Raw genomic sequence first — 23,513 nt, forward strand, 5'->3', positions numbered from 1 at the left:
GGAGATTAACCGGCGTGTTATCTGGCGGAAGGATCTTGATCTGGTCAAATCGTTGGGCCAGTTATCCTTCATTGAACGCGGCAATAACGCAATGTTTTTATAACGGTATCTTAAGATTTATAAGATTTTATTCTGTTTAACCAATCCGCCGCGAAACAGTACATATATTCTTATTCTCAATTGCGAAATTTAATTTAATTTAATTTAATTTAATAAAATCACGCATTTGAAAATAAATCGGGCATTAGATTTCATATTCACAAATGTTCTATATTATAGACGCGATTATAAAAAGCGCTCAAAATGTTCTTCAAAACATTTTCGTTTAAATATATATTAATTATATTGTTCCTCCGATTATTCCAAGAATTACATATGTATACATTGAAATCGAGTATTACGGCTATCGTTGATTTATTTATTCGTCGCATTTTTTCGCAAACATTAAATTGTCGTTTATCTTGTGATTTAATCGTTGATTTACATCGAAGCTTCGTCTATCTTTTCTCGGATATTTTCTTTGCAACTCTACGCAAAATGCGCCAGTATAATCTAATTGTAAATACTTTTTTCTTCTTAATTGAAAAACAATCGATAATTTTATTAACGACTCTTTTGACCAGAATTGTTTGCATTATATAAAACTTAATAAGCTTTCTAATTGCATATTGATCATTAATCATAAATATCGCATTAACCATTCCTTATCAGTTATATTTTATCTAAAATTGAATATTTCAGATATTTTCGTGTAATCAATTATTTTGTATTACATTTTAAATTATATTTTATATTAATTTTTATATTATATTTTGTAATATAATTAATTTTATATCAGATATATAGAATTAATTATAATATATTTGTAATACATGTTTATATATATTTTACATGCCCATATATATAAAAGTATTTCAATTATAATTTATTATTGCTCTAGTATATACTAGAATGACAAAACATCACGTGCAGCTAATAAAACATTAATAAATCCATAATATTTCTTCGCATTTTTGATCCGCAATGTGTTTAGCACGGACATGTACCAATCGGTCGTTTTACCATGCATCAAAAAGTTTCTGACCATATAGTTCCGCCGGCTCTAAAATGAATCCAGTTAGCGCCACTGTACCAGCTAGGAAAACGGCCTCATGAAAAACGGCGGCGTGGCCCCTCCCAGGCTTCTCTTAGCTTTCATAAGAATTTTAAACCACAGGTTACACAGCTCGAAAGATGAGATCACATGAGCGTATTTTCGATTGCGTTCAATTTGGCGCTATTACTAGTGTTTGGAAGCGTTTGATTAACCAATCAGAAAAGAAGCAAAGATTTCTTTATCTCGATTGGTCAATAAACACTTCCAAGCATTTATAGCGCTAAATTGAAAGTAGTTTTCATTGAATACATCACGGTTTTTTTTTTACTTTTGCATTCAGAAAATTTGTAGCAAAAATGTTCTTCCAAAAGAACAAAAGACAATGTGTATTAACAAATATCTATTTATAATCTTTACACATCTTTAATCTTTATTCGGTAATATGTGCCCCATTTCTTTTTTCAATTTATTTCGAATAATTTCGAAATTAATCTCTAACATTTTATTTTTTTATCGGGAGAAGCAAACTTCCGTGAATACGTATTTTAAAATTTTGGTAGAGATAAAATCAAATATGCAAACAAAATAAAAAGACTATAGAATAAGAAATAAAGAATAAGAAATAAAAACGACCTTTGAAACCGAGTTCGGTTTCAAAGATCATTTTTATTTCTTATATTCTGTGTCTTTTTATTTTGGAACCGAGTTGTTTTTATGACTTGCGATATTACTCACTCGATTAGTCATTTTGAATTGTGTCATTCAAATATGAGTGGCAGATATACAATAAGTAAGAATACTGTTGTAACAATAAGCATATGCATATAATTATTATTAGTTACATACAAATGACTAACCGATAGTAGCAACATATATATAATTTGCGATATACAAAGTATATATCCTATATATATGCATGAATCTTTTTAAAATATTTTCGTGTTAAAAGAATATATTTTGTAAATCTGCTTATTAGAATAACATTTTGTATTTAGAATATATATTTGCATAAGTTTTGAGATAGATAAATGCAGTATATTTGCATAAAATTTGAGAGAGGGAGCAGAAGGGAGAAAGAAAAATACAAGACACGAAATGTATAGAAAGTGCTGTTAAAATGTATGTCAACGGCAAGTATTCCGTTTATTTGACCGATCATGTAATACTTCTTTTTAGATCTATTTTTTTCTTTATACCTCTTGCATTTTAAGCACGAGTTGTGTACCATTTCGTAACAGACCTCTCGACGTGAAAAAGGAGAAGGAAAGCAAAAGTGTAAAGAGTGCAGGAGATCTGTTGTGTTGTAACTTCTTCGTCTTCTTCTCTTTATGGCTGGTTAGGCTTCTTGCGAATTTGCCTATGTCAGTTGGTGTCGATCTGTTGTAACGCATTCTCCTTGCCCTCCTATCTCCTCTCCCCCCCCCCCTTTCTCATCTATCAGCTGTATACACTTTTACTTTGAGGCCAACTTCGAGGATCATCGGAGACTGTGACTGGAATTTGTCAGTTGATCCGCGTTCCTCGATCGTTTTAGTTCAGTATTAATCAGTATTTAGTGAAACAGTATATTAATAAAGGTGTGTGCATTCATTGTTTAGGATTTACGAATTGCAAAATTTCATTAAACACAGCGCAATATACAACGCGAAACATACACATCAGAGAAGATTCGAAAATGTTTTCCCTCGCGATTGTTGCGTAAATGTTTTGTTCGTATAGTTCAAAGTGTTAATTATATAAATATCATAGCCTTCTCAGAATATAGGTGTCCCTCTTGTTTCGTGATTAATATTATTTTCGATTCCGGGTCGCGTAATAATAATGGTATATTGGCTACCGAAGAAACGTTTTGTGAAAAGGTATTCGATCGCTTCATTAAACCTGCATGTTTTAGACGATTTTTGTATACGAATTCCTTTTCCCGTCTTTTCCTTTCCAGAAGAAAAAAGACGAAATACGTTCTCGATCGATACATAACATTACTACTATTACACAGACATTGGTTTGGTCTGACAATGAGGAACTAAACACGTTATAGCCCTAGTTCACTAATCTATATCTACATCTATATACTTATGCTGTCACTTTCACGTGCCTTAGACACTAATATTTCACATAGGAAGTGTTACACGTATATGTCGTGTGAGAGAAAATAGCAGAGAAAATTTTTTTTCTAATAATAAGTAGAATAGTGTGTCGTGTGCAATTTGTAAGATAATTTTGTCAGTTTTAAAATCTAAGGAATGTGAATTTTTTTAAATATACGAAAGTGTGAATAAAATATATAATAGAAAAAAATATATTCTATTTTATAAAAAAAATTGATAGACATTTATTGTATATTATTTCTATATCATTTCTATATCACATCAAAGGACCATTATTTGTAAATATTTATGTATAAAAGTTACATTTATCAGATCATTCTGTTATATAGAAATATTGGATATATATATATATAGAGCATTGGGAGAGATTGAAATGAAGCATTCAATGTAAGAATTTTTATCAGGAATATTATATACTTAAAAAAGGGATTATTCGATATATATATAAAATATATATACTTTTTATAAACTTTTTTATAAAATATACAAGTACTATTGTACTCTTTCATTATATTACTTTAATTATCTTATATATCTATATTTAACTTAATAATGATAGAAAAATTATTTCTTACAACAAGTCTCTGGAATTAAATTTGATCAAAGAAAGAGGACTTGCGACAAGAAAATACTATAAATACGACCAGTAATCACTAACAATCATGATGTCGAATTATCTACTATTAGCAACGATAGTGCCATTCGCCATCTATGAGATATGGTATACAGGAATGTAAGTTATATTGTTATATAACTGTGAATATCTTTATATTCATTTTTATTTGTTATATGTATTTTTATTTATTTAACTTTGTATTTATTTATATTTTTATATTTATTGATGTCACTATACATGTAATAATATAGTTTGCAAGCTTATTTAAACAAAATAATGTAAGATGTATATTTTTGTTTGTTAGATAAAATTTATGTAAACTCTAATTTTTAATGCAATTGTCTAAAATTCATCATGACACAGTGTGATATATTGTACATTATTCTTGTGACTCACAGTGGATCAATGTTAATTTATCCTTCAAAAAAAAAAAAAAAAAAAAAAAAAAAACTTTTTCATTTTTTACTTAAGAGCAGTAGGAGAAGGACTTTAGACTCCACTGTTTTTGTTATCGGTTGTTGTGTAAATTGGAGTAAGAGTGGGGTATGTAGAATTGCAGAAAATACATTCATCAAAGAAAGAGAGAGTGACTTGACTAGATAGAGTATAATTCTACGATTACATAGCACATTCCATGTTGTAATACTAATTTCTCTCTCTTACTCTCTCTCTTTCTTGCTTCCTCTCAGAGAAGGAAATATTTTGAGAAAGTTTCTTTGTTCGGATGACTGTTTGTAAGTATTTTAACAATTTGTAAAGAGATTTACATAGAATGCAATGTGTAGATTTAATCAATTTTATTAAATTTATAATTTTTAGACAAATTTTTATACATATACAAAGGTTTTTACACAAATTAAAATAGATCAAAATTAAATCCAAATAATAGTGTACAAAATATAACGATAATACAATAAAGTATAAATTTAGTCTTTGATAAGAATAAATAATAAAATATAAGTATTCATACTTTCATATATGCTTTATTACCAGTTATATGCAACTTGCTCTATGTTATCTATTCATATATATATATATATATGTATAAGAGATATCATAAAGTAGTGCAATAAAAAAAATATAGTCAGATTTTTTATAAACAGCTTTATGTCATAAACATCAAGAAGTATATGTGATTGTGTTCTGTATATTTAGTTTATGAATTGAGTGTGTACATATCTTTATCAAATTATGAATGAATAGGAATGTAAAAATAATCTGATGAACCGATGAACATAATAAGGTACAATATCAATATATGATATTTTTCGCATATATTATTTGCTACTTAAAATTTAGTTTATTTTATATTTTGTTTCTATCTTAATATGTGTATTATCTCTTACATTTAATATGTGTGTGCATTTAGAAACATTCTATATATGTGTTCACTTCCTAACAACTACTGCATGCAGCTATCTCATTAGTTTCTTGTTGTTGCTATTCTCAGTTGTGAAACTTCTAGAATTGCTGTTATTTCGTTTCTTTATTAAAATGCTAGGAAGTGTTTGAGTGTGCAATGACAAAAAATCAGTAATTATTATACATGAGTTACTCAAGAATCATCCAAAGTTCTTTCAAAATCTTTCAATCAGTTTGAAATCATCTTTTTCTGTATGAGATTATTATTTGCAATACTCTTTGCAATCATCTTTATATATTTCTGTAATAATATCAATTATATAGATAATATTATTATTTAGTAATTTGTTATATTTATTTATTATATTATTATATTCACAGTTAAAGATAGCTTGAAATTATTTGAAAAGTACATACTTTTTTATCATATATATTTGCTTTGCTTGAAATTTATTTACCAAAAAAAGCTCGTTCATTTTAAATAACTAATTATACTTAGAAGAAATGCCAAAAAATATTTATCAAAAGAAGTTTGCTTCATAATCAGCAAACAAATATACGACTAATAAAGAACTAGATGATTTTGTATGTTTGAAATTGTTTTTGCTGTATATATCCTGTTAGTGTTACTACTATACTTATGACTAGATGTATTGAAATTATAATAGATGAAAACTTTGCTAAATTATTAGATACTTATATTAATTTATGTATGTAAATATATAAACTTTGTATTACAGATGTTTAATTTGGACTATGAAGGCATCTGCACTGATATATCTCATTATATTTGGGCTTCTGCCTGTAATTTTTCATTATTCCTATAGCATTCAAAAGAAGATACTTTTCTTAAATTTTGGTAAGTATATAATTAATATTATACATCTAACCAAAAGTAATAAACAGCATTATATAAAATTAGTATAATTGCAATAACTTGAAAGCTTTTATAAATCAACTAATATATAAGGGAAAGATATGTGCAGAATAATATTTTGTCGTTTTGATTCAAATATGTTGAAATTTGATGCAAATTATGTAATATCTTATATGTTAATATGTTGTTTTAATCTTTTTCAGTGCAATGGCCACTTAATGTGGAGTTTTCCGATCCAAAATCAGTTGGAATGGAAGGTGCTAGAAATTTTTATTTACATACTGATCAACAAGTAAAAATAGGTGTATGGTGAGTGATTACAGAGATCTATGTGAAATTTTTAATCTGAGAAGATACATCATTTTCTACATCGTTGTATTATAATAACATAGTCCATATTGTTATATTAAAAGTTAGTGCATTTACAGGCAGATATTACCACGGTCTTTATTAAATAATTCCATTCCTGCAACAGATGAAGCTTACGAAGCAGTTTTAAATAATTCCACACAACCTGTGTTCCTATACATGCATGGAAACAGCGGTAATAGAGCAAGTCTGCATAGGCTCGAGCTTTATAAGCTTTTCCAAGATTTGGATTATCATGTCATATGTTTTGATTATAGAAGTAAGTGTTGGAAGTTTGGATTTACTTTTAGAACGATTTATGATCTAAAAATAAAAGTGTTCAAGTATTGCATTAAATGCATTTCCTAATTAATTTTGTCAATTTAGGCTATGGTGATAGTGATGTAGTTGAACTCTCTGAAGAGGGTGTAGTTATGGATAGCAAATATGTTCTTGAGTGGGTTTTGAAAAAAGTTAATGGTTCAGCTCCAGTTTTTGTTTGGGGTCACTCTTTGGGAACTGGGTAAGAGATATAAAAAAATTTGATTTTTCTTCATATAATTAATATAATATAATATTCCTCAGGAATAATCTGTTATATGTGTTGTCTTAAAATAAAGATTTATTTTTCATTAGAGTCTCTGCGCATGTATTAGCTCTACTGGCAACTGAAAATATACAACCAGCTGCATTGTTTCTGGAAGCGCCATTTAACAACATAGCGGATGAATTAACAGAACATCCATTTTCACAGGTATTTAAGTATTTATTTCTCAACTATAAAAGTTGCATTGTTTCTAATATAATCTTCTTTTTTATATTTTTAGTTATTCAAACATTTACCATGGTTTCATTGGTTGATTGTTGAGCCATTTTATAAGAATAATTTACGATTTGAGACTGATAAACATATTGCCAAGATTGAGTGTCCTATTATGATATTACATGCCGAAGATGATGGCGTAATTCCAATCTTTTTGGCAGAAAAGGTATATTCTACATCTACAACTTTAGATGATTGCATACAGATTGTTATGAGCCAAAAATTTTTGCTTTATATATGTTTCAGCTCTATAAAGCGGCAATAGATAGTCATGGAAATAACACAGATCAGGTTCAAATGATAAAAATAGATTCAACCTATGGACTTGGACACAAGTATATCTGTAGATACAAGGAATTACCTAGTATAATTAAGTAAGTTATTAATGTATTATTAAAGTACAAACACAATAGTTTACTTTTCTTCACGAAAATTTTACATTATTATATTTTCAGGACATTTGTCGCTAAAGCAAACAGAAATCTGACTGAATAATTTACCTAGACTAGAAAACTGGAATTGGAAATTGTCCCACTGTCCATAATTTCTTAGAGATTATTTGATTTTTATATGAACAGTTACATATTTTCATGATCAAATTTGTTCTAGAACAACCTAAGTATCTGAAGAGAACACAAACCTAAAGGAACTATAGAACGAACTAAAAGTCTTATGAATGCTTTTCTTATTTGGAAATTGTCCACTTTTTCTGTGTATATTAAAAATATATTTATCTAAAATTTGATATTTAATATTTTAGAGTATTAATGTCCAATATGTGTGTGTGGAAGATTTGCGATATCAAACAAGATTCAGTGCACTCAGTTTATTATATTCACTGTATAAAATTTATTTAAATTTATTAAATATGTAAAACTTATTTATAGATTATATTTAGTTAGTTTAAAAAAATATATATGTAATTATATGTGTGATATATGTAAGACATTAATTCTTAGAGAATTAGTGTTTAGTGTATAATGACATTTTTATATGTCATAAACAAATATATTCAAAAATATGACTCATCTGTTAACTAAATGGAAATATGTTAATACCAAATACTGTGATAACAGACACAATTTAATAGAGATTATTAATTTCATGTAATTAATTCGTATGTGACGCAGTTTATATATAAAATATTCAGCATTCTCGAAATGATGGTACTACTACTTTTTCTTTATATAATCCTCTTATTTGTAGCAACGCATAATTTTAGATGTCACATAGAAAGCGTATTATATTTATTTCCATATTGATATTAAATGTTGACATATATGTATAAAATGTGGGTGTCGCGTGCATATGCGTGTGCGAATTTGACGTATATCTAATATATATTATCTATATAATATCGATATTACATATTAATCTAAAATAATTTGCAAACAACTTTCTCGTACATCTTGCTTTATAAGTATGAATATACACTTCATTTTTATTATTTCACTTTTAATATCAATAGTATAAAAATTAAAACAAAGTAATAATAGAAAGAAGAATTCTCTCTGTTATTAATGTTTGTTATTTGCCAGTTCCGTATGTGGCATGCATCAAAATTTGAATGTTGCGCCGTAAATGACATGAAACATATAGTTGAATCTCCCTATTCTTAGTACAGTTCTGTACTTTAATATAATTTCCGTATTCTTAACAGCTTATAACAGCGCGATCAAAATTTTTATAGGTCTGTTCGTGTTGCTTGCACTTTCTACATTTCGAATTCTTTTCTGTCTCTATTTCAATGCTCGAAATATACGTTCGCCTCATTTTAAACATAGAATTTCTGGGGATTGCAAACAACACGAATCTCATTCTGTGCATACGCTATTCAAGTAGAGGGAAAATAAGTGTCGAGAATAAGGAGTTTGTCGAGTGACGTCTACTGTCGTCTGTATACATAAATGCGGATGTTATTATGTTGCGCGCGCAATAATGGCGCGTGCAGCAGACGACAGCTGATGCGTGAGATAGGAGGGGGAGTGAACGCGGAAGCATGGCAAAACGGTGAAACACGTGTCTCTCTCTCACGGTTGTCGCACGACCGTCCCGTGAAGAGGGTGATCCGGATATTCGCAATACGTTTGTCGTCGACGACTACGACGAAGAGCCGAAAGAAAGGGCCGGAAGAATATCGATCGATCGAGGGAGGGGTTGGGAGGGGCGGGGATGTCGCAGGACGCAGAGTGCTCGTTCGCCGGCTGCGCGCTTCGCAGTTTGAGTGTGTTTGAGACTTGAGGCTTGAGTGAGTAACCAGTCCGGCCTTCGCCTTCCTCGCACGAAGGTTCACTTCCGCATAATTAAGACGTCTCGTATCTCCGCTTCCCATCTCGCGGATTTAGCAGGGATAAATGACACAACGAAATCCCATATGTAGAGCACGTGGTACGATATATCACGCTCCACTTTTATTCTGTCAATTTTCTTCACGTGATTTCAGTTTCCTGTTATGCTTTTCTTGATACGTAACGAATATGATTTTATAATAGATAAAAGTTCGATTTTATATTCGATCACGAGACGGATCTCATGGAATAATCCTAAGAATTCTCGTGAGCCGTTCTCTACAAACATATTATAGTTAACTGAGATTCGCAACCGATTTTCTATTCTTGTCTAGTCTTATTCTTAACAAAAAAGAGTTGCCATTCATGTTTCTAAAAAAAAAAAAAAAAGAACGAGAAAGTAGATGTAAAGTGCTCATGGATAGATTTCTCAGTCATTATTTTGACTGATAAGGAGTGTCTGCAATTTTCAGACAAATTTTATACATATCGCGTTGAGATTAATATCTTTTGCATATAGAATTTTTTATATTAACAATTAGTGATTTCTCGATTAGTTATATTCATAAAACAACGTCGAATTTTAATAAAATTTGTAATAAATCTGCATATATTAACCGATCGATATACGAAAGTTCAAAGTTCGCCGCTTTGCACCTCATCGCGTGTCATAAAATTAAAATTTCGAGAACGCGTTGCAGGTAGACGCTTCTATCACGAAGAACTTACTTTTCACGAATTTTAGTTACATATATATTGTTAGGAGAATAGAAATATATAATATTCTTCTAATTTTTAATTTACAATATATCCTTTTTTCTTCGCAGATCTATATTGATGTTGCTTTAATTTTTACAAATTTTTGTTGAGAGACATATAATTTTATTCGAGGGAGATCGTCTGATCCTGTCAAGCATAACTTTGAATATCCGCGCCACGAAGAGAGCGTGCAACGCCATCGTTGCATGCTGCGCGATGCACTTTAGTTTGATGTCTCGACCGCTAGGCGGTTGTCACCTTGTACTGGCTGCAATTATTTGATTAAATAATTGCAAAAGTTGTATTAAAAGTTCTACGATAGATCCAAATAATTGTCACCTACGATAATCGGTATTTTAATTTATTATAAAATTCAAATATCCGAGTTTTCGGGGTTTAAAGTCATACTAATAATACGAGTTCTTCATTGTGGCGTTTCTCGATAGTGCTCGTGTACGATGCAATTCGTATATAAGGATGAATCGCAGAGAATGCTTACGGGTAGTCTGGTGCTTCCCAGGGAGAACTACGAACGCATATATGCGGCCTTTTCTCTTCGCTTTATATAACGATGTCTCTGTTCAGCATCATATCCAGTACTCACGTTCAGTTCGAAAACCACGTGCGTACAGGTTTGAAACCACAAAAAAAAAATCGGGTCGGTATTGCTTGTTTGTCATTTAAAGAACGACTGAGGAAGCGAAAATTGACTATCTATTTTGCAAAAATATTTAAAAAAATTTTGTTCCTTCCCAACATTTTTTTACAACGCAGTGAAAAGTGATGACGTTCTTATGAATTTTCTGAAATTATATCGTTTAGAAAATATTTATTTTATATATTTAAAAAATCGTTTTGCATATATAAAGATTTCGTAAATCAATTATTTCTGGGTCTATCTCTGACATACGGTCTATTTTTTTATCGAGGTATTTATTATTGAGACACGGATTGAAGACGATCTGACAGATATAAATTTTATAAAAATCCATCTAAAATTTTTCTTCTGGGTTTTTTACGATATTTGCTCGCTGCCACATGGACTAATGGGCGTATCCTAAACAAACATTGACCGAATACGTGGACGAAAAAACTCGAAAGATCCAGCTTATTTTGAGATCTGACCATGACCATAAGAGTGGTCAACGAGATTTGAGTTGAAAGTATGCATTATCTAACGCGTGAAAGGAGGGAGGAGGAAAAGGTGCGGGGAAAAGGCGAGAGGGGCAAGGCGAACTGTTGTCAAACAAGTCGCCGATGATTATCCTCGCATTCTATCGAACGAGCGTGTGTGACACATGTTCGGTATGAAATAAGATTTTTGTTTTCTCGCGATTCTGAAAACGAAATCTTATTTCGTCTCGAGTGAAAATAAGAGAAACATCGGTGAATGTCAAGTGTATCATTTACAAAACGCATCGCACGATTACCGCGCTTCTTGTTATCAGAACTGAGGAAAAAGATCCGCGATTCATGGAGCAGGAAGATATGAGCGGAAATGAGGAAGAAGATACAAGGAGCGAGCGTGGCACGCCGGAGGGCTCCTTCGAGAGTTCGAACGTGTCCCTGGAGATAGAAGAGTTGGAGACGGGAAGAGAAACGAGTATTTTCAAGTACTACTCGTATAAAAATACGGGTGAGTTTTTTAAATGCAGATAACGGTAAATCGGATTTCTGTTAATAAACTCTCAGATAGTGCGAGCTCTGATAAATGACAAAGTGCATAAACTTGAGTAAACTTGACATTAAGGTAAACTTTACATTGGTATTGATAGTATGAAAATGTATCTCGCGGTTATCATGAAAGCAGAAGTTTAAAAAATCGCTCGCTTGTGCATGCGGTCGTCAGAATTTTACTTTTGTCAGTTAAACTTTGCGAAATCAGCGATATTTAATAATATCGATAGTAATGTAAAAAAAAAAAACACCGCCTTTTACGGTTTGACTAAGGGTGCTTTCCGATTCACGCATGATGCATATAATTCATCATTTATTCTTGTTTAATTTATTCAGTGAACAACAAGGATAAATAATGCATATTATGCATGAAACGGAAAATGCCTAAAATCAGCTTGCAATGCGACTTTTGCTGCGATGATACATAATACAAAGTCGATTCTACGATGTATATTGGACTTTGGACGTGGCCGGTCCGTAATGATAATCGAATGTAGATAAGAATGACGATGTAACTTTTCTAAACCGGATTAAGGAAATTCTTGAACGTAAAGAGTTCTTCGCTTATAGAGAGAATAATTGTAAAAAATAAAATTGAGTTTCTTTAAAGATCACAAATGTAGATAAGAATGACGATGTAACTTTTCTAAACCGGATTATAAGGAAATTTTTGAACGTAAAGAGTTCTTCGCTTATAGAGAGAATAATTGTAAAAAATAAAATTGAGTTTCTTTAAAGATCACGTAATCGTCAGTACAAAAGTATATACAAGTGCCAATATTTTCACGGTCACAGATCTAGTCCTGCCAGAAATACAACGTGACACAGTACACGTGCATCGTATAATACACGCGAAATGTCTATAATGCATGTTTGTTTTAATCAAAAGCTCTAATGTGATCAGTCATCAAAGAATTATTATGTATTCGAGTTATCGAAACTTGCCCAGTGCCCACGAGGCGTAATTTCAAGCTGGTTTGTTTGTAAGTAATCATACTGGTTCGTGAATAGGCAACGAAACTTGATGTAAAGTTAGGCCAGCTGCGAGTTTGCATCACACGGAGCTGGGTGCTATATGTGGTAGCATGCGTGAAAGTGCGTGGTAAAAAGCTGATTAAGCAGACGGGACAAATAGACGTAAACTTCTTTATTCTCCGGTTTCAGATAAGATTGAGCTTGCGTGGAGAAGTAAATTAGCAACTCTGAATTTTTGATTAATTGTAGACGTCGATATTCATAGATGTATATTATGAATATTTAACGAACATTAAGACGTATAAAATTAACACACGAGCAAATATAAAATTAATTTTATAAATGTGCAGAAAAAAATATATTTTTGAAAATTTATATAAGGGAGAATATAAATATTGGATAGAGTTTTATAAAATTAATTGAGAATTTGTATTATGTACAGTATCATGTCAGATCTGTTCAGATTTCGCGAAGCTACACAGATACACACAAATTTTATCTGTATAATGAGCGATGCAAAATTCTGGGAAGTAGTTAATTGATATAATGTTGAGTAATGAATAAATTACGTGCATAATGACGAAGGCATGTGTGCGCGATTAAACCGGTTCATATGATATCGTAATAAGTGTGATTAAACCGGTTCATTTATGATATCGTAATAAGCGTGATATATATTTTGCTATACAAATGATAAGCTTTTCAGGTCATCGCAGATATTATAGAAGCTCGTTTTATCGGATTTTACGACGCACGAACAACAATTTCTTATTATTCTTATATATTATTTTTATTATTTCATAAACATATTTTGAGAAAATATATAAATATTTTGCACATTGCGATGACGCACGTAGCAGTGTAAATTCTCCCGTCAATCAATCGCGCGGGCGCACGCCGTTTTGGTACGAAATGACGTCACGATTCTCGCCATGTGGCCGGCTTTCTTCATTCAAGACGAGCCGTGCTTACGCATCTCATTGTCAGCCATGTGACAGCTTCGCGCGTTATAGCTTATTATTAGCGTGGTAAGGCGAGAGAGAAATAGACAAGGGTGAACTCTAGAAGGGTGAAAGTAATTAATTATCGATTCGCGAAGATGTTATATAAGCAAAGATGGGAATAATGAAGAGAAAGAATATTTGGACATATATTTCTGATCTGAAAATCAAACGATCATGATACAATTGCGATCGAAGATAGCTATTAATACTCGCTGTATATTTCAACAATCTTTATCGATATATAAATAAGAAACACGATGTTGAAACGTGATGTTGCGATAACGAATTTTGACTAAAGTGATGGGAGGATTTAAGGTAGCACGAGGCACGTACGAAATAAACATCCCATCCATAGCAGCGACATTGTCGTATCTGTGTAGGACATTTACACACTTTCCCAGACAAATAATTGTTAGAAAACAATATCTGTGGACTGGAAAAGATATGCGAAACACGAGTGGCTGAATCGGGAATCGAACTCGAGTTTTTCGAACCGAGTCTTTTCACGAATCCAATGGATAAAAAAGAAAGACAAAAGAATATTGCAGCGACAACAATATAAGCTTATAATATAGAATGCATAAATACAAGGTTGTCACTTATGATCCACATAAATTCCTAGTAACCGAAGTTTTATGTAACTGTACAGGATAATAACGCGCGCATTTTTTTTTTTAAGTTTCTAATAGCTTGTAAGTTATATCTTACAATTATCATATGTATATAATAGATGGCAAATTTATTCTTTTTCTACGTATTTTTTTTTTTAGGCTGCCATCAGTGGATTCTGTTTAAGCATTTTTATTGAAGAAAATTGTTTCTCTTTTTTAGACACGATGCGAAGCACAACAAGAAAAATAGGACCGCTTGTGGGCGCAATTGATGTCGGCACGCGGACTGTCCGCTTTGTGGTGAGAGAGTACTTATACTTATCGTAAAGTATAGCTTCCCCGATATAACATTATCAGCATTATAATTTCCCATGCTTTTACATATTTACTCAAGTTTAGAATTTAAATAAGAATTTTAAAACAAAAATATCGTAGTTTTTAGCGTAATAATTATGTCGAAAAACCGATTGAAAACCGTTAATGATGTGTGTATAATTAATTACAATTTTATCTCATTTCAATAAAATTTTTTCTAATAGTTTTAGTATACATGAATAGAATTTGTTTCTAAAATAATTATTTTTCTAGATAATTTGTTAAATATTTTAGGATTACTCCTAAAAATTATAGGATACATATAAAAATTTTATTATTTTAATCAGCGTTTTTTAAATTGAGATAATTTTTTATATTTATATATTTTCATAACAGATATTTTATAGAATATAAAGAAATCATGTTTCTTTTATTTAATATTGTGTACCTTAAACAATTGTCATTGTTTTAACAGTCATTACTTAAAGTGAGAATTATTTTTCTGTAGGTATTTAACGCGAAGCATGTTGCGGAGGTTGCATCTCATCAAATAGACATTGAACAAATCAGTCCACAAGAGGGATGGGTGGAGCAGGATCCCAAAAATATCTTTATGGCGGTGAAAGATTGCATTAACATCGTAAATGAAAAATTAAATATGCTGGGGATGAAGATTGACGAAATCATGACAGTGGGTGTCACCAACCAGAGAGAGACTACGGTAGTATGGGACGCATTTACCGGCGAACCACTTTATAACGCTATAGGTGGGTATAGATTTTTTCGCGTTTTGCGATAAAAATTTAACTGCGAAAAAACGTTATCTTTACCCTGAGAAAAGAAGACTTAAAAAGTCTTATATATTGGACATGTTGTGTTTTAAGGAAAATGTCTGGATTAATTATTTCATTTCATGAAAGATCTCTGAAAAAATAACCCGAAAAGATTCTGTGAGAAAATGTTTGGTTTCAGTGTGGTCCGACATCAGAACTGATACGATCATGGATCAGATTATAGCAAAATTTCCGGATCAGAGCAAGAATCATCTGAAACCTCTGTGCGGTCTTCCTGTCAGTCCGTACTTTTCCGCTTTGAAGATTCGTTGGTTGAAGGACAATCTGTCGACTGTAAGAAGGGCAATTCGTGAGAGGCGGTGCAAAATGGGAACCATGGATACCTGGATCGTTTGGGTACGTGACAAAGAGATATTATAGCGAAACATTAGTACGAATTAGCGGGTATGACTAATCTATGTTGTGCAATTGAATTATTAATTAACGGCTGCTATTTGACATTAAAGTAAAATTATCGTTAATATCAGGTGATAATTGAGTTATGCTATATATTATAAGTGTGATTCGTTATTTAACATTTGAAGTGTCGTAGACAAAATTAGTGTCTTGAAAAGTAAGTTCTTGATTATCGATTTATTCTTCGAGAATGTATCTGGCTGAAGAAACTAAAAATCTTATGATGAAAGAAATTGCGGCAGAATTAATGTTAAAATTCGTTGTAGAACTTAACAGGGGGTAAAAACGGTGGACTTTATATCACCGATGTAACGAACGCGTCGAGGACGATGTTGATGAATATAGAGACGCTCTCCTGGGATCCCACGTTATGCAGATATTTCGACATTCCTATGCAAATGCTGCCAGAAATCAGGAGCAGTTCCGAAATATACGGCAATATCTCGATTCCCCCTCTGTCTGGCATTCCCATATCCGGTGTATGTAAGATCTTGCGATAAAAATGATATAGAGATGGAGAAAATACGCGTTTCTCTATTACACATTTTCTGTTTCTATTAGATTTTAGGAAACCAACAATCAGCTTTGGTAGGACAAAATTGCCTGAAGAAGGGACAAGCGAAAAACACGTACAGAAGCGGTTGTTTCCTGCTGTGTAACACAGGACATGCTGTATGTAATATTAAAATATTTATATAAAAGATTAAAAAGATTTCATTTGACCAACACACTTATCTAACAATATTAAAATATGCCTATCGATCATATTATCTTCTTATTTTTTTCAGAGAGTATACTCGTCTCATGGATTGGTTACCACTGTCGCGTATCAGTTGGGTCCGAAGAGCCCACCTGTCTATGCGTTGGAAGGTTCAGTCGCGGTTGCAGGTGCGGCCATTAAATGGCTGCGGGACAACTTGAAGCTCATAAAAGATGTCCATGAAAGCGAACACTTGGCGCAAAGCGTATTTAGTACGGGAGACGTCTACTTTGTGCCCGCCTTCACGGGATTGTATGCACCTTATTGGAGAAAGGATGCAAGGGGGTAGGCAAAAAGTATTCGGATTATTTCCTACGTCTTTTTCTTTGTTATTCTGTAGAGAGTAAATGTATAAACATAGAAACTGAAATATATTTGAACTTTTTAGAAAATATATTTAATAGCGTTGCTTAATATATGATATATTTAAAATATTTTGTTTATTCGAAGGAATTTAATCCTGGATTAATTGTTAAAGTATATGTCTGTATACATGTGTTTAAGAAAGATGTAATCTTTTACTTCCAGAATAATTTGTGGGCTTACCGCGTTTACCACGAAGCAACATATAATCAGAGCGTCTCTTGAAGCAGTCTGTTTTCAAACTAGAGATATCCTCGAGGCGATGCACAAGGATTGCGGATTTCCGTTAACGAAGTTAAAAGCAGATGGGAAGATGTCGACCAATAATCTCCTTATGCAATTACAGGCCGACTTGTGCGGTACACCAGTATGTAAGTGTATTGGCTGTAAATCAGATAACGGGATTTATGAGCGAAGTAATACGACTATATATATAATAATATACTATTTTGATCTTTTTCATGTTTTTTTTTATTATTAATTGTACTTATATCTTGACATATGTGTGCAGTTAGGTCAACTATGCCCGACATGACAGCTCTAGGCGTAGCGATGGCCGCAGGGCATGCTGAAGGAATAGATGTGTGGAATCTGGATGGTGAGGAGGTGGAAACAGTGCCAACCGATACTTTCCTGCCGACCACTACAACAGAGGGTATAAAAGTTTTCGAATTAAAGGATTTAAATTCTTCATAACTTATTTTTCTATAAATATTCATATATAATTATGCTATTCTATATATATAATATTTTATAATTTCTATAAAAAATGAGATTATGATACAATTTTTTGTTTGTTTGTAGAGAGGGATGCGAGATATAAGAAATGGAAAATGGCAGTGGAAAGAAGCTTAGGTTGGGCGACAGTAAAAAAGTCTGACCAAATGACAGGTAAACGTAAAACTTTTATATAAGCGAGATCCCAAATATAATGATTTGAAATAAATAAATAATTTGATATAATTAAGGCTACTATGTCAACTAATAATTACATTAATAAATATGATCTTTGAGTAAAAAGTCGGATCTAATTACAGTAATGAACATTTATCAAACTCTCTTTTTTTTAGCAAGAATAATGTCTTTTTAAATCTTTAAACAAATATCAAAGTATATAAAGATGGCATGTACATTTAATATAAAGTAATAGAAAAAGTTTACACAATTGTTTTCCTCAAATCTTTCTAATGTTGTTTAATCTTATATCTTGGTATCTAGAGAATTAAGTGTACATAAATTATACAATTGTATATACATTGTATATAGCAAACTTAATATTTCAGATGAAAGATACTGCATACTAGCATCAATTCCTGCAAGCTGTTTTATATTGTCAAGCTTCATTCTGTTACGATTAAGTAACTATATGGCAAATCGGTGACAACAAATTAACATCATTGAAGTACAAGTTACTTTAGCTGGCAGGTAGCTCTGATTTCAGAAGAAAGTTAGCGAAGTGAAATTTCAAACTTGCTCAACTGACGTAAGTGAGTGATGCGTATGTCGATGAGTAATTATGAAATGATTAGATAGATAAAATTGTGTGAGTAGAGAGATACGTTCCGTAGATTTCAGTGCGCTTTATCAACGCACTATATTCGATAATCAAAAAAAATGTATCCAGTGTTCTGGTTTCCGAGTTTGCAAGTTTAGTAATACGTCAATAAAAACTGTTGTATCGTTATAATATACATATACCTATCTTGATACAATTTCATTTTATATTCTTTAAAATAATGATTTCACAGAGTTTGCGGAATACAAGTTTACTTCACACGCACATAATCATACACATTCTTTTTTATTATTTATTGTAAAAAACTCATCTATATAAAATTTTAAATTATGTATATTATATGTATTATATAATAAAGGTATCTCCTGTTTTACTCGCGATTTTATATGATGCGATTTTACATCTTTTTTCTTTTGTATTGTTAATACTATGGATAAATGTATTCAGGTTGGAGTGAGTCCTAAAGCATAATATTTATGCAATGCAATACTTACAATACACTATAGATTCAATAATTGTAAAATTTTTTCACTGTAGCAAAGCTGTACTTTTACTCGATTAAATTCATAGAACATTATCTCAAATGATTTAAAGAAAATACTTCTTTACCTAAGAGAAAAATAGAGATAATATTATTATATTGACTTCGATAATTTAGATAAAGATAAGATTTAGATTCTGTGCGTATAAAAAAAAATAAATATTGGTGCTAGTAGAAGACGGCAAGCTTATAGTGTATATTAAAGACCCCTGCAATTGCTTGCATCTCGGATCGTTTGACGTTTTTGTTTAAAAAGAAATTAATTCAAAGTAAAGTATCTTTTTTCGCAAAGTAATTTATTTCGTTGCTCACACAAATATTTTCTGCCAAAATATTTATATTTTTCCGACGAAATATAAATTTCAAATTGAGAAGTTTTAGCTAAGTAAATAAAAAAAAAAAAAGGAAAAACGCAGCCAGAGTAATCTGATTTTTCTCTCTATATGGGACAAGATTTGAATCGCGCGCCAAAGCGTCTGAAGCGCCGCGGCGGCGGATACGCGAGGTAATCGAGCGGGCTGCCCGTCGCGCGCTCTGGTTCACGCTCGGTGGCTCGGTCCTCGGTCCCGCTCGCATCACACGGTCCCGTCCTCGTCAGTATCATCGATAGTCGCCGCGAGTCGTCGTGGAGCATCCGGCTTGTGGGGGGGTCTCGTCGCGTCTTTGACCGTGGGTATGAATGTGTGTGTGTGTACGTGCGCGCGTGGCCAAGTGAGATAAATTAGGATGCGGTATCGCGCGAGGTTCCGGTGCTGCATCCCGTATCCGCGGCTTCGCGGGGACGTTGTTGTCGTGGCCGCGGCCGCGTCCCGTTGAGATTATGCTCGACGGTGTTGGCCGATCCGTCGTCGTATACTCCGAGTGCCGTATGTGTGCGTGTGTGTGCACGGGTTAACCTCAAGTATAATAACGAGGGTGTGAAATAAAATAAAAAGAAAAAAGGCGAGGAGGAGGAGGAGGAGGAGGAAGAAAAAGAAGAGAGGAAGAAGGAAGGAACGAGTGTATGTGTACGTGAGTGTGTGTGTGTGTGTGTGTGTGCGCGTGTGTGCGCGCGCGCGCGCCGCTGGGCTAGAGAACGAGGAAGAGATATTACGCACGCACGCACGGCACGCACGTACATACGTCCGTCCGTCCGTCTGTCAAGATGTCGTCGTCCGGACACAGCAGCCGCGCTCGCGCCGTCCACTCCGTCGGCTCGATCTTCCAGAAGCTGCACGGCCGTTTCGCGGACGCGATAACGCCGCCTAAGCTCTCCACCGACAAGCGTACCCTGGACAAGACCTGGAAGCTAATGGACAAGGTGGTGAAACTGTGCCAGCATCAGCGGATGAACCTCAAGAACTCGCCGCCGTTCATCCTGGATATCCTGCCGGACACGTATCAGCGGCTGCGGCTCATCTACAGCAAGTACGAGGACCGGATGCAGGTCCTGCACGGCAACGAGCACTTTTGCGTCTTCATCAATAACCTGATGCGTAAGTGCAAGCAGGCGATCAAGCTGTTCAAGGAGGGCAAGGAGAAGATGTTCGACGAGACGTCCCATTATCGTCGTAATCTCACCAAGCTCAGCCTCGTCTTCAGCCACATGCTGTCGGAGCTCAAGGCGATATTCCCCAACGGGGTCTTCGCCGGCGATCAGTTTCGCATCACCAAGGCAGACGCGGCCGAATTTTGGAGGGAGCGCTTCGGGAACAGGTACGTTTCGCTCTCCTTTACATTGTTATTCGATCGCATGAAGGATCCTTTCGCGCGGCTTCCGTCCACTCTTGCGGAAGATTCTAGCTCATTCACTTGGCGCTTATCTCGAATTCCGATTCCCGTCTCCGGGAATCGCGGGATCATTGGACGAAAAATGGCGCAAATCTTCATCGAGAAACAACGAATTTTATATTCGTAAAATATTCTTGTTTTTGTCTCCGCGGAATCCGAGATAACGCTAGATTTTTTAAATTTCAAAGAAATTTATATGTTTATTGTATGCAAATTAATGTACAGCAGACGACATATGACAATAGTATGCTGTAAGTGTAGTTGCAATACAAAAGACGAGTACTAAATATGAGAAAAATATACATACATATTCAGAGCAACATATATAAGGTGACAGATATTATGTAGCAGTTAGCAGCTTTTAAAATAGTAGATAAAAAAAGGGAAAAAAATCAAGTATGCGCGATATGTAGAGCTGTAGCAATTCGGAAAGAGATAAAAATCGAAAGATGAAGGATGACTGGAAGGGAGCAGGGAATTGAAATACTTTACTGCAGAAAATATGTGAAGGATCTTTGGAATTTTTGATATCCCGTGGTAAATTTCCGTACACGATGCTTGAGAATCTCAAAATTCTCGAAGATTATTAAACATGGAAAATGACATTTTTATCTTGACATTTTGTTAACATTGTCAAGGCAGGATAAAAAAAAAAAAATTTATTTCGCGATAAGTTTTGAAATATAATGTGCAAAAATCTTACGATTCTCAAAAGAATTATTAAAGCTTGAAAGAGTGATAATTTTTATCTTGATTTTGACATTTCGTGAATATTTTTGTGTAACATTTATATGATTCTTGGGATTGCGAAGCTGCTTGTAATTAAAGTTGAAACAAAATTTCGTTTCTTGGAAAGTTTTGCAGTCTCAGAATCTCAGAACTGGAAGATTATTCTATTTGAAAAATGATATTTTTTTTATCTCTCACAAAAACACACAGTGTTAACTTTCGTGTGATGCTCGGCTCTCAGGGTCGCCGAGTCCAAAGCTTCTACTACGTTCATTCATTCGTTTATCGAGAGAGAGAGAGAGAGAGAGAGAGAGAGAGAGAGAGAGAGAGAGAGAGGGGGGGAACTACAAGGAAAGTCCATCTGCTCTCGTAGCAACTTTACAATTGCTAAGCTATGAGAATTCTGCGGTATTAGAGGATATAGCTACTTAACGTTTTTACAAGCGTTGCGAATTTTCGGCTCCTGCCCGCCCTCTTATATTGTGTCCGAAACTTTATTATACCTTGCACCGAAGTTCAAAAAGGGGTTCATCAACTTCTACGAAAGTTTCGAAGACCAAAGAAATCTAAAGTCCTTCGAGAATTATTATGACAATAATACTTGACACTTTCGTCTAACTTTTCTAAGCTTGAAGCTTGAAGATTTAAGGATCTAGTTCTGATGCGAGTGTATATAATATACATCACAAACTAGATCTTTAAATTTTCTTTTTTTCTCTGATACGTTTTGTTTCTATCATTTTTAATATGAACACTTTATGCAACAAATTTATTAATGCGACGATGAAGACGATGACGAAACTTTCCGCGATAGATCGATCATGAGACTGGCGGTCTCTTGCATCTCGCGCCAAGTAAACAAATTCTCTAGTGAAATATTAGAGGAGAAATATCTCAAAACTGACATAAATCTTTTAAACTAATGTACTTCCGTTTTATGCAGTTATTAAATGCTGCACTTTATCAGAACCGATATATATATATATTTGATCCGTTTAGTTAGTTTACTTATGAAAAGCTTATAATCTGTACATTTATTATTCGTTTATATGCTAAATCAGCTTGCATCGAGAGTTTTTGAATATATTTTCCTGCGACACTTTTTTACATAATCTAAATAATGCAATAATGATAGACTATTTTTTTAAATATTAGATTATTTTGTGTCTATAAATTTTTAAATCTACTGCATTTATTTTCATCTTTTTTTACCACGATTTTTATCATGTCTCTGTGGTTTTGAGCAGGTATATCGGTCTTAGGGATCAATTTTCGTCCGCTTTTAAAAAAGTCTATTAGCTCAAAAGCTTAAAACTCTATTAAAATCACTATATCAAATAATACGATCTGATATGGAGTGCGAGCGGTTTCTAATAAATATTTCTACGTGAATATAAAAATTTTTATTTGAAACTTCAGTTATGGGGAAAGAGACTACGAGAGGGCTCTAGAAACAACGTGATATGTCGATTTTGATATCTTTCTTTATTATACGCTCGTTTATTATGATTTCTTTCTCTCTCCTGCAACCCTTGTTTTTTTCCCTGCACTTTCGATACGGTTCGCAGGACACTTGTCCGCCCACGTGCGAGCTTACAGATGCCCTTCGGATGAATGTACGTAAAAACAAATAATAAAAGGTGCGCGAGTACAACTCGCACGTGCACGCACCTAACCTAAAATTGTACGCACGGGGGAGAGGGGAAGGCGATGGGGGGGGGGCAG

At 33.2% G+C, this 23,513-nt stretch overlaps 3 protein-coding genes across 20 annotated transcripts in view; all 3 read left to right on the forward strand.

Annotated features, from left to right (window-relative positions):
• The first annotated feature begins 2,408 nt into the window (after positions 1–2,408).
• LOC115241180 (lysophosphatidylserine lipase ABHD12) lies at positions 2,409–8,392 on the forward strand. 12 transcript variants are annotated; one of them, XM_029816809.1, is made up of 12 exons: positions 2,523–2,673; positions 3,534–3,591; positions 3,786–3,937; positions 4,510–4,554; positions 5,923–6,041; positions 6,263–6,368; positions 6,488–6,687; positions 6,795–6,930; positions 7,044–7,161; positions 7,235–7,396; positions 7,477–7,604; positions 7,686–8,392. In XM_029816809.1, exons 3-12 carry the CDS (start codon positions 3,867–3,869, stop codon positions 7,723–7,725), a joined length of 1,125 nt encoding a protein of 374 aa, XP_029672669.1. In that variant the 5' UTR covers positions 2,523–2,673; positions 3,534–3,591; positions 3,786–3,866; the 3' UTR covers positions 7,726–8,392. The 12 variants fall into 12 exon arrangements, with proteins under 12 accessions (XP_029672670.1, XP_029672668.1, XP_029672672.1 ...); XM_029816806.1 differs by lacking the exon at positions 2,523–2,673 and adding an exon at positions 2,822–2,955; XM_029816810.1 differs by lacking the exons at positions 2,523–2,673; positions 3,534–3,591 and adding an exon at positions 2,409–2,431.
• Positions 8,393–9,202: 810 nt separating this feature from the next.
• LOC115241147 (glycerol kinase) lies at positions 9,203–19,463 on the forward strand. Of its 6 annotated transcripts, none has more exons than XM_029816720.1 (12): positions 9,203–9,478; positions 11,726–11,913; positions 14,765–14,844; positions 15,368–15,626; positions 15,832–16,049; positions 16,376–16,588; positions 16,671–16,781; positions 16,898–17,154; positions 17,398–17,603; positions 17,744–17,887; positions 18,037–18,123; positions 18,516–19,463. In XM_029816720.1, exons 2-12 carry the CDS (start codon positions 11,751–11,753, stop codon positions 18,611–18,613), a joined length of 1,836 nt encoding a protein of 611 aa, XP_029672580.1. In that variant the 5' UTR covers positions 9,203–9,478; positions 11,726–11,750; the 3' UTR covers positions 18,614–19,463. The 6 variants fall into 6 exon arrangements, with proteins under 6 accessions (XP_029672580.1, XP_029672581.1, XP_029672582.1 ...); XM_029816721.1 differs by lacking the exon at positions 9,203–9,478 and adding an exon at positions 9,479–9,618; XM_029816722.1 differs by lacking the exons at positions 9,203–9,478; positions 11,726–11,913 and adding an exon at positions 9,497–9,618.
• Positions 19,464–19,840: 377 nt separating this feature from the next.
• LOC115241146 (E3 ubiquitin-protein ligase CBL-B) overlaps positions 19,841–23,513 on the forward strand; it is a 29,246-nt gene continuing 25,573 nt past the window's right edge. For both annotated transcript variants that reach the window (XM_029816717.1, XM_029816718.1), the window contains exon 1: positions 19,841–20,984. In XM_029816717.1, the coding sequence (XP_029672577.1) occupies positions 20,434–20,984 (551 nt within the window). In that variant the 5' untranslated portion in view covers positions 19,841–20,433. The remainder of the gene's footprint in view (positions 20,985–23,513) is intronic.

This window comes from Formica exsecta, unplaced genomic scaffold, assembly GCF_003651465.1.
Source record: "Formica exsecta isolate Colony F162 unplaced genomic scaffold, ASM365146v1 scaffold47, whole genome shotgun sequence".
Classification (NCBI taxonomy): Eukaryota; Metazoa; Arthropoda; class Insecta; order Hymenoptera; family Formicidae; genus Formica; species Formica exsecta.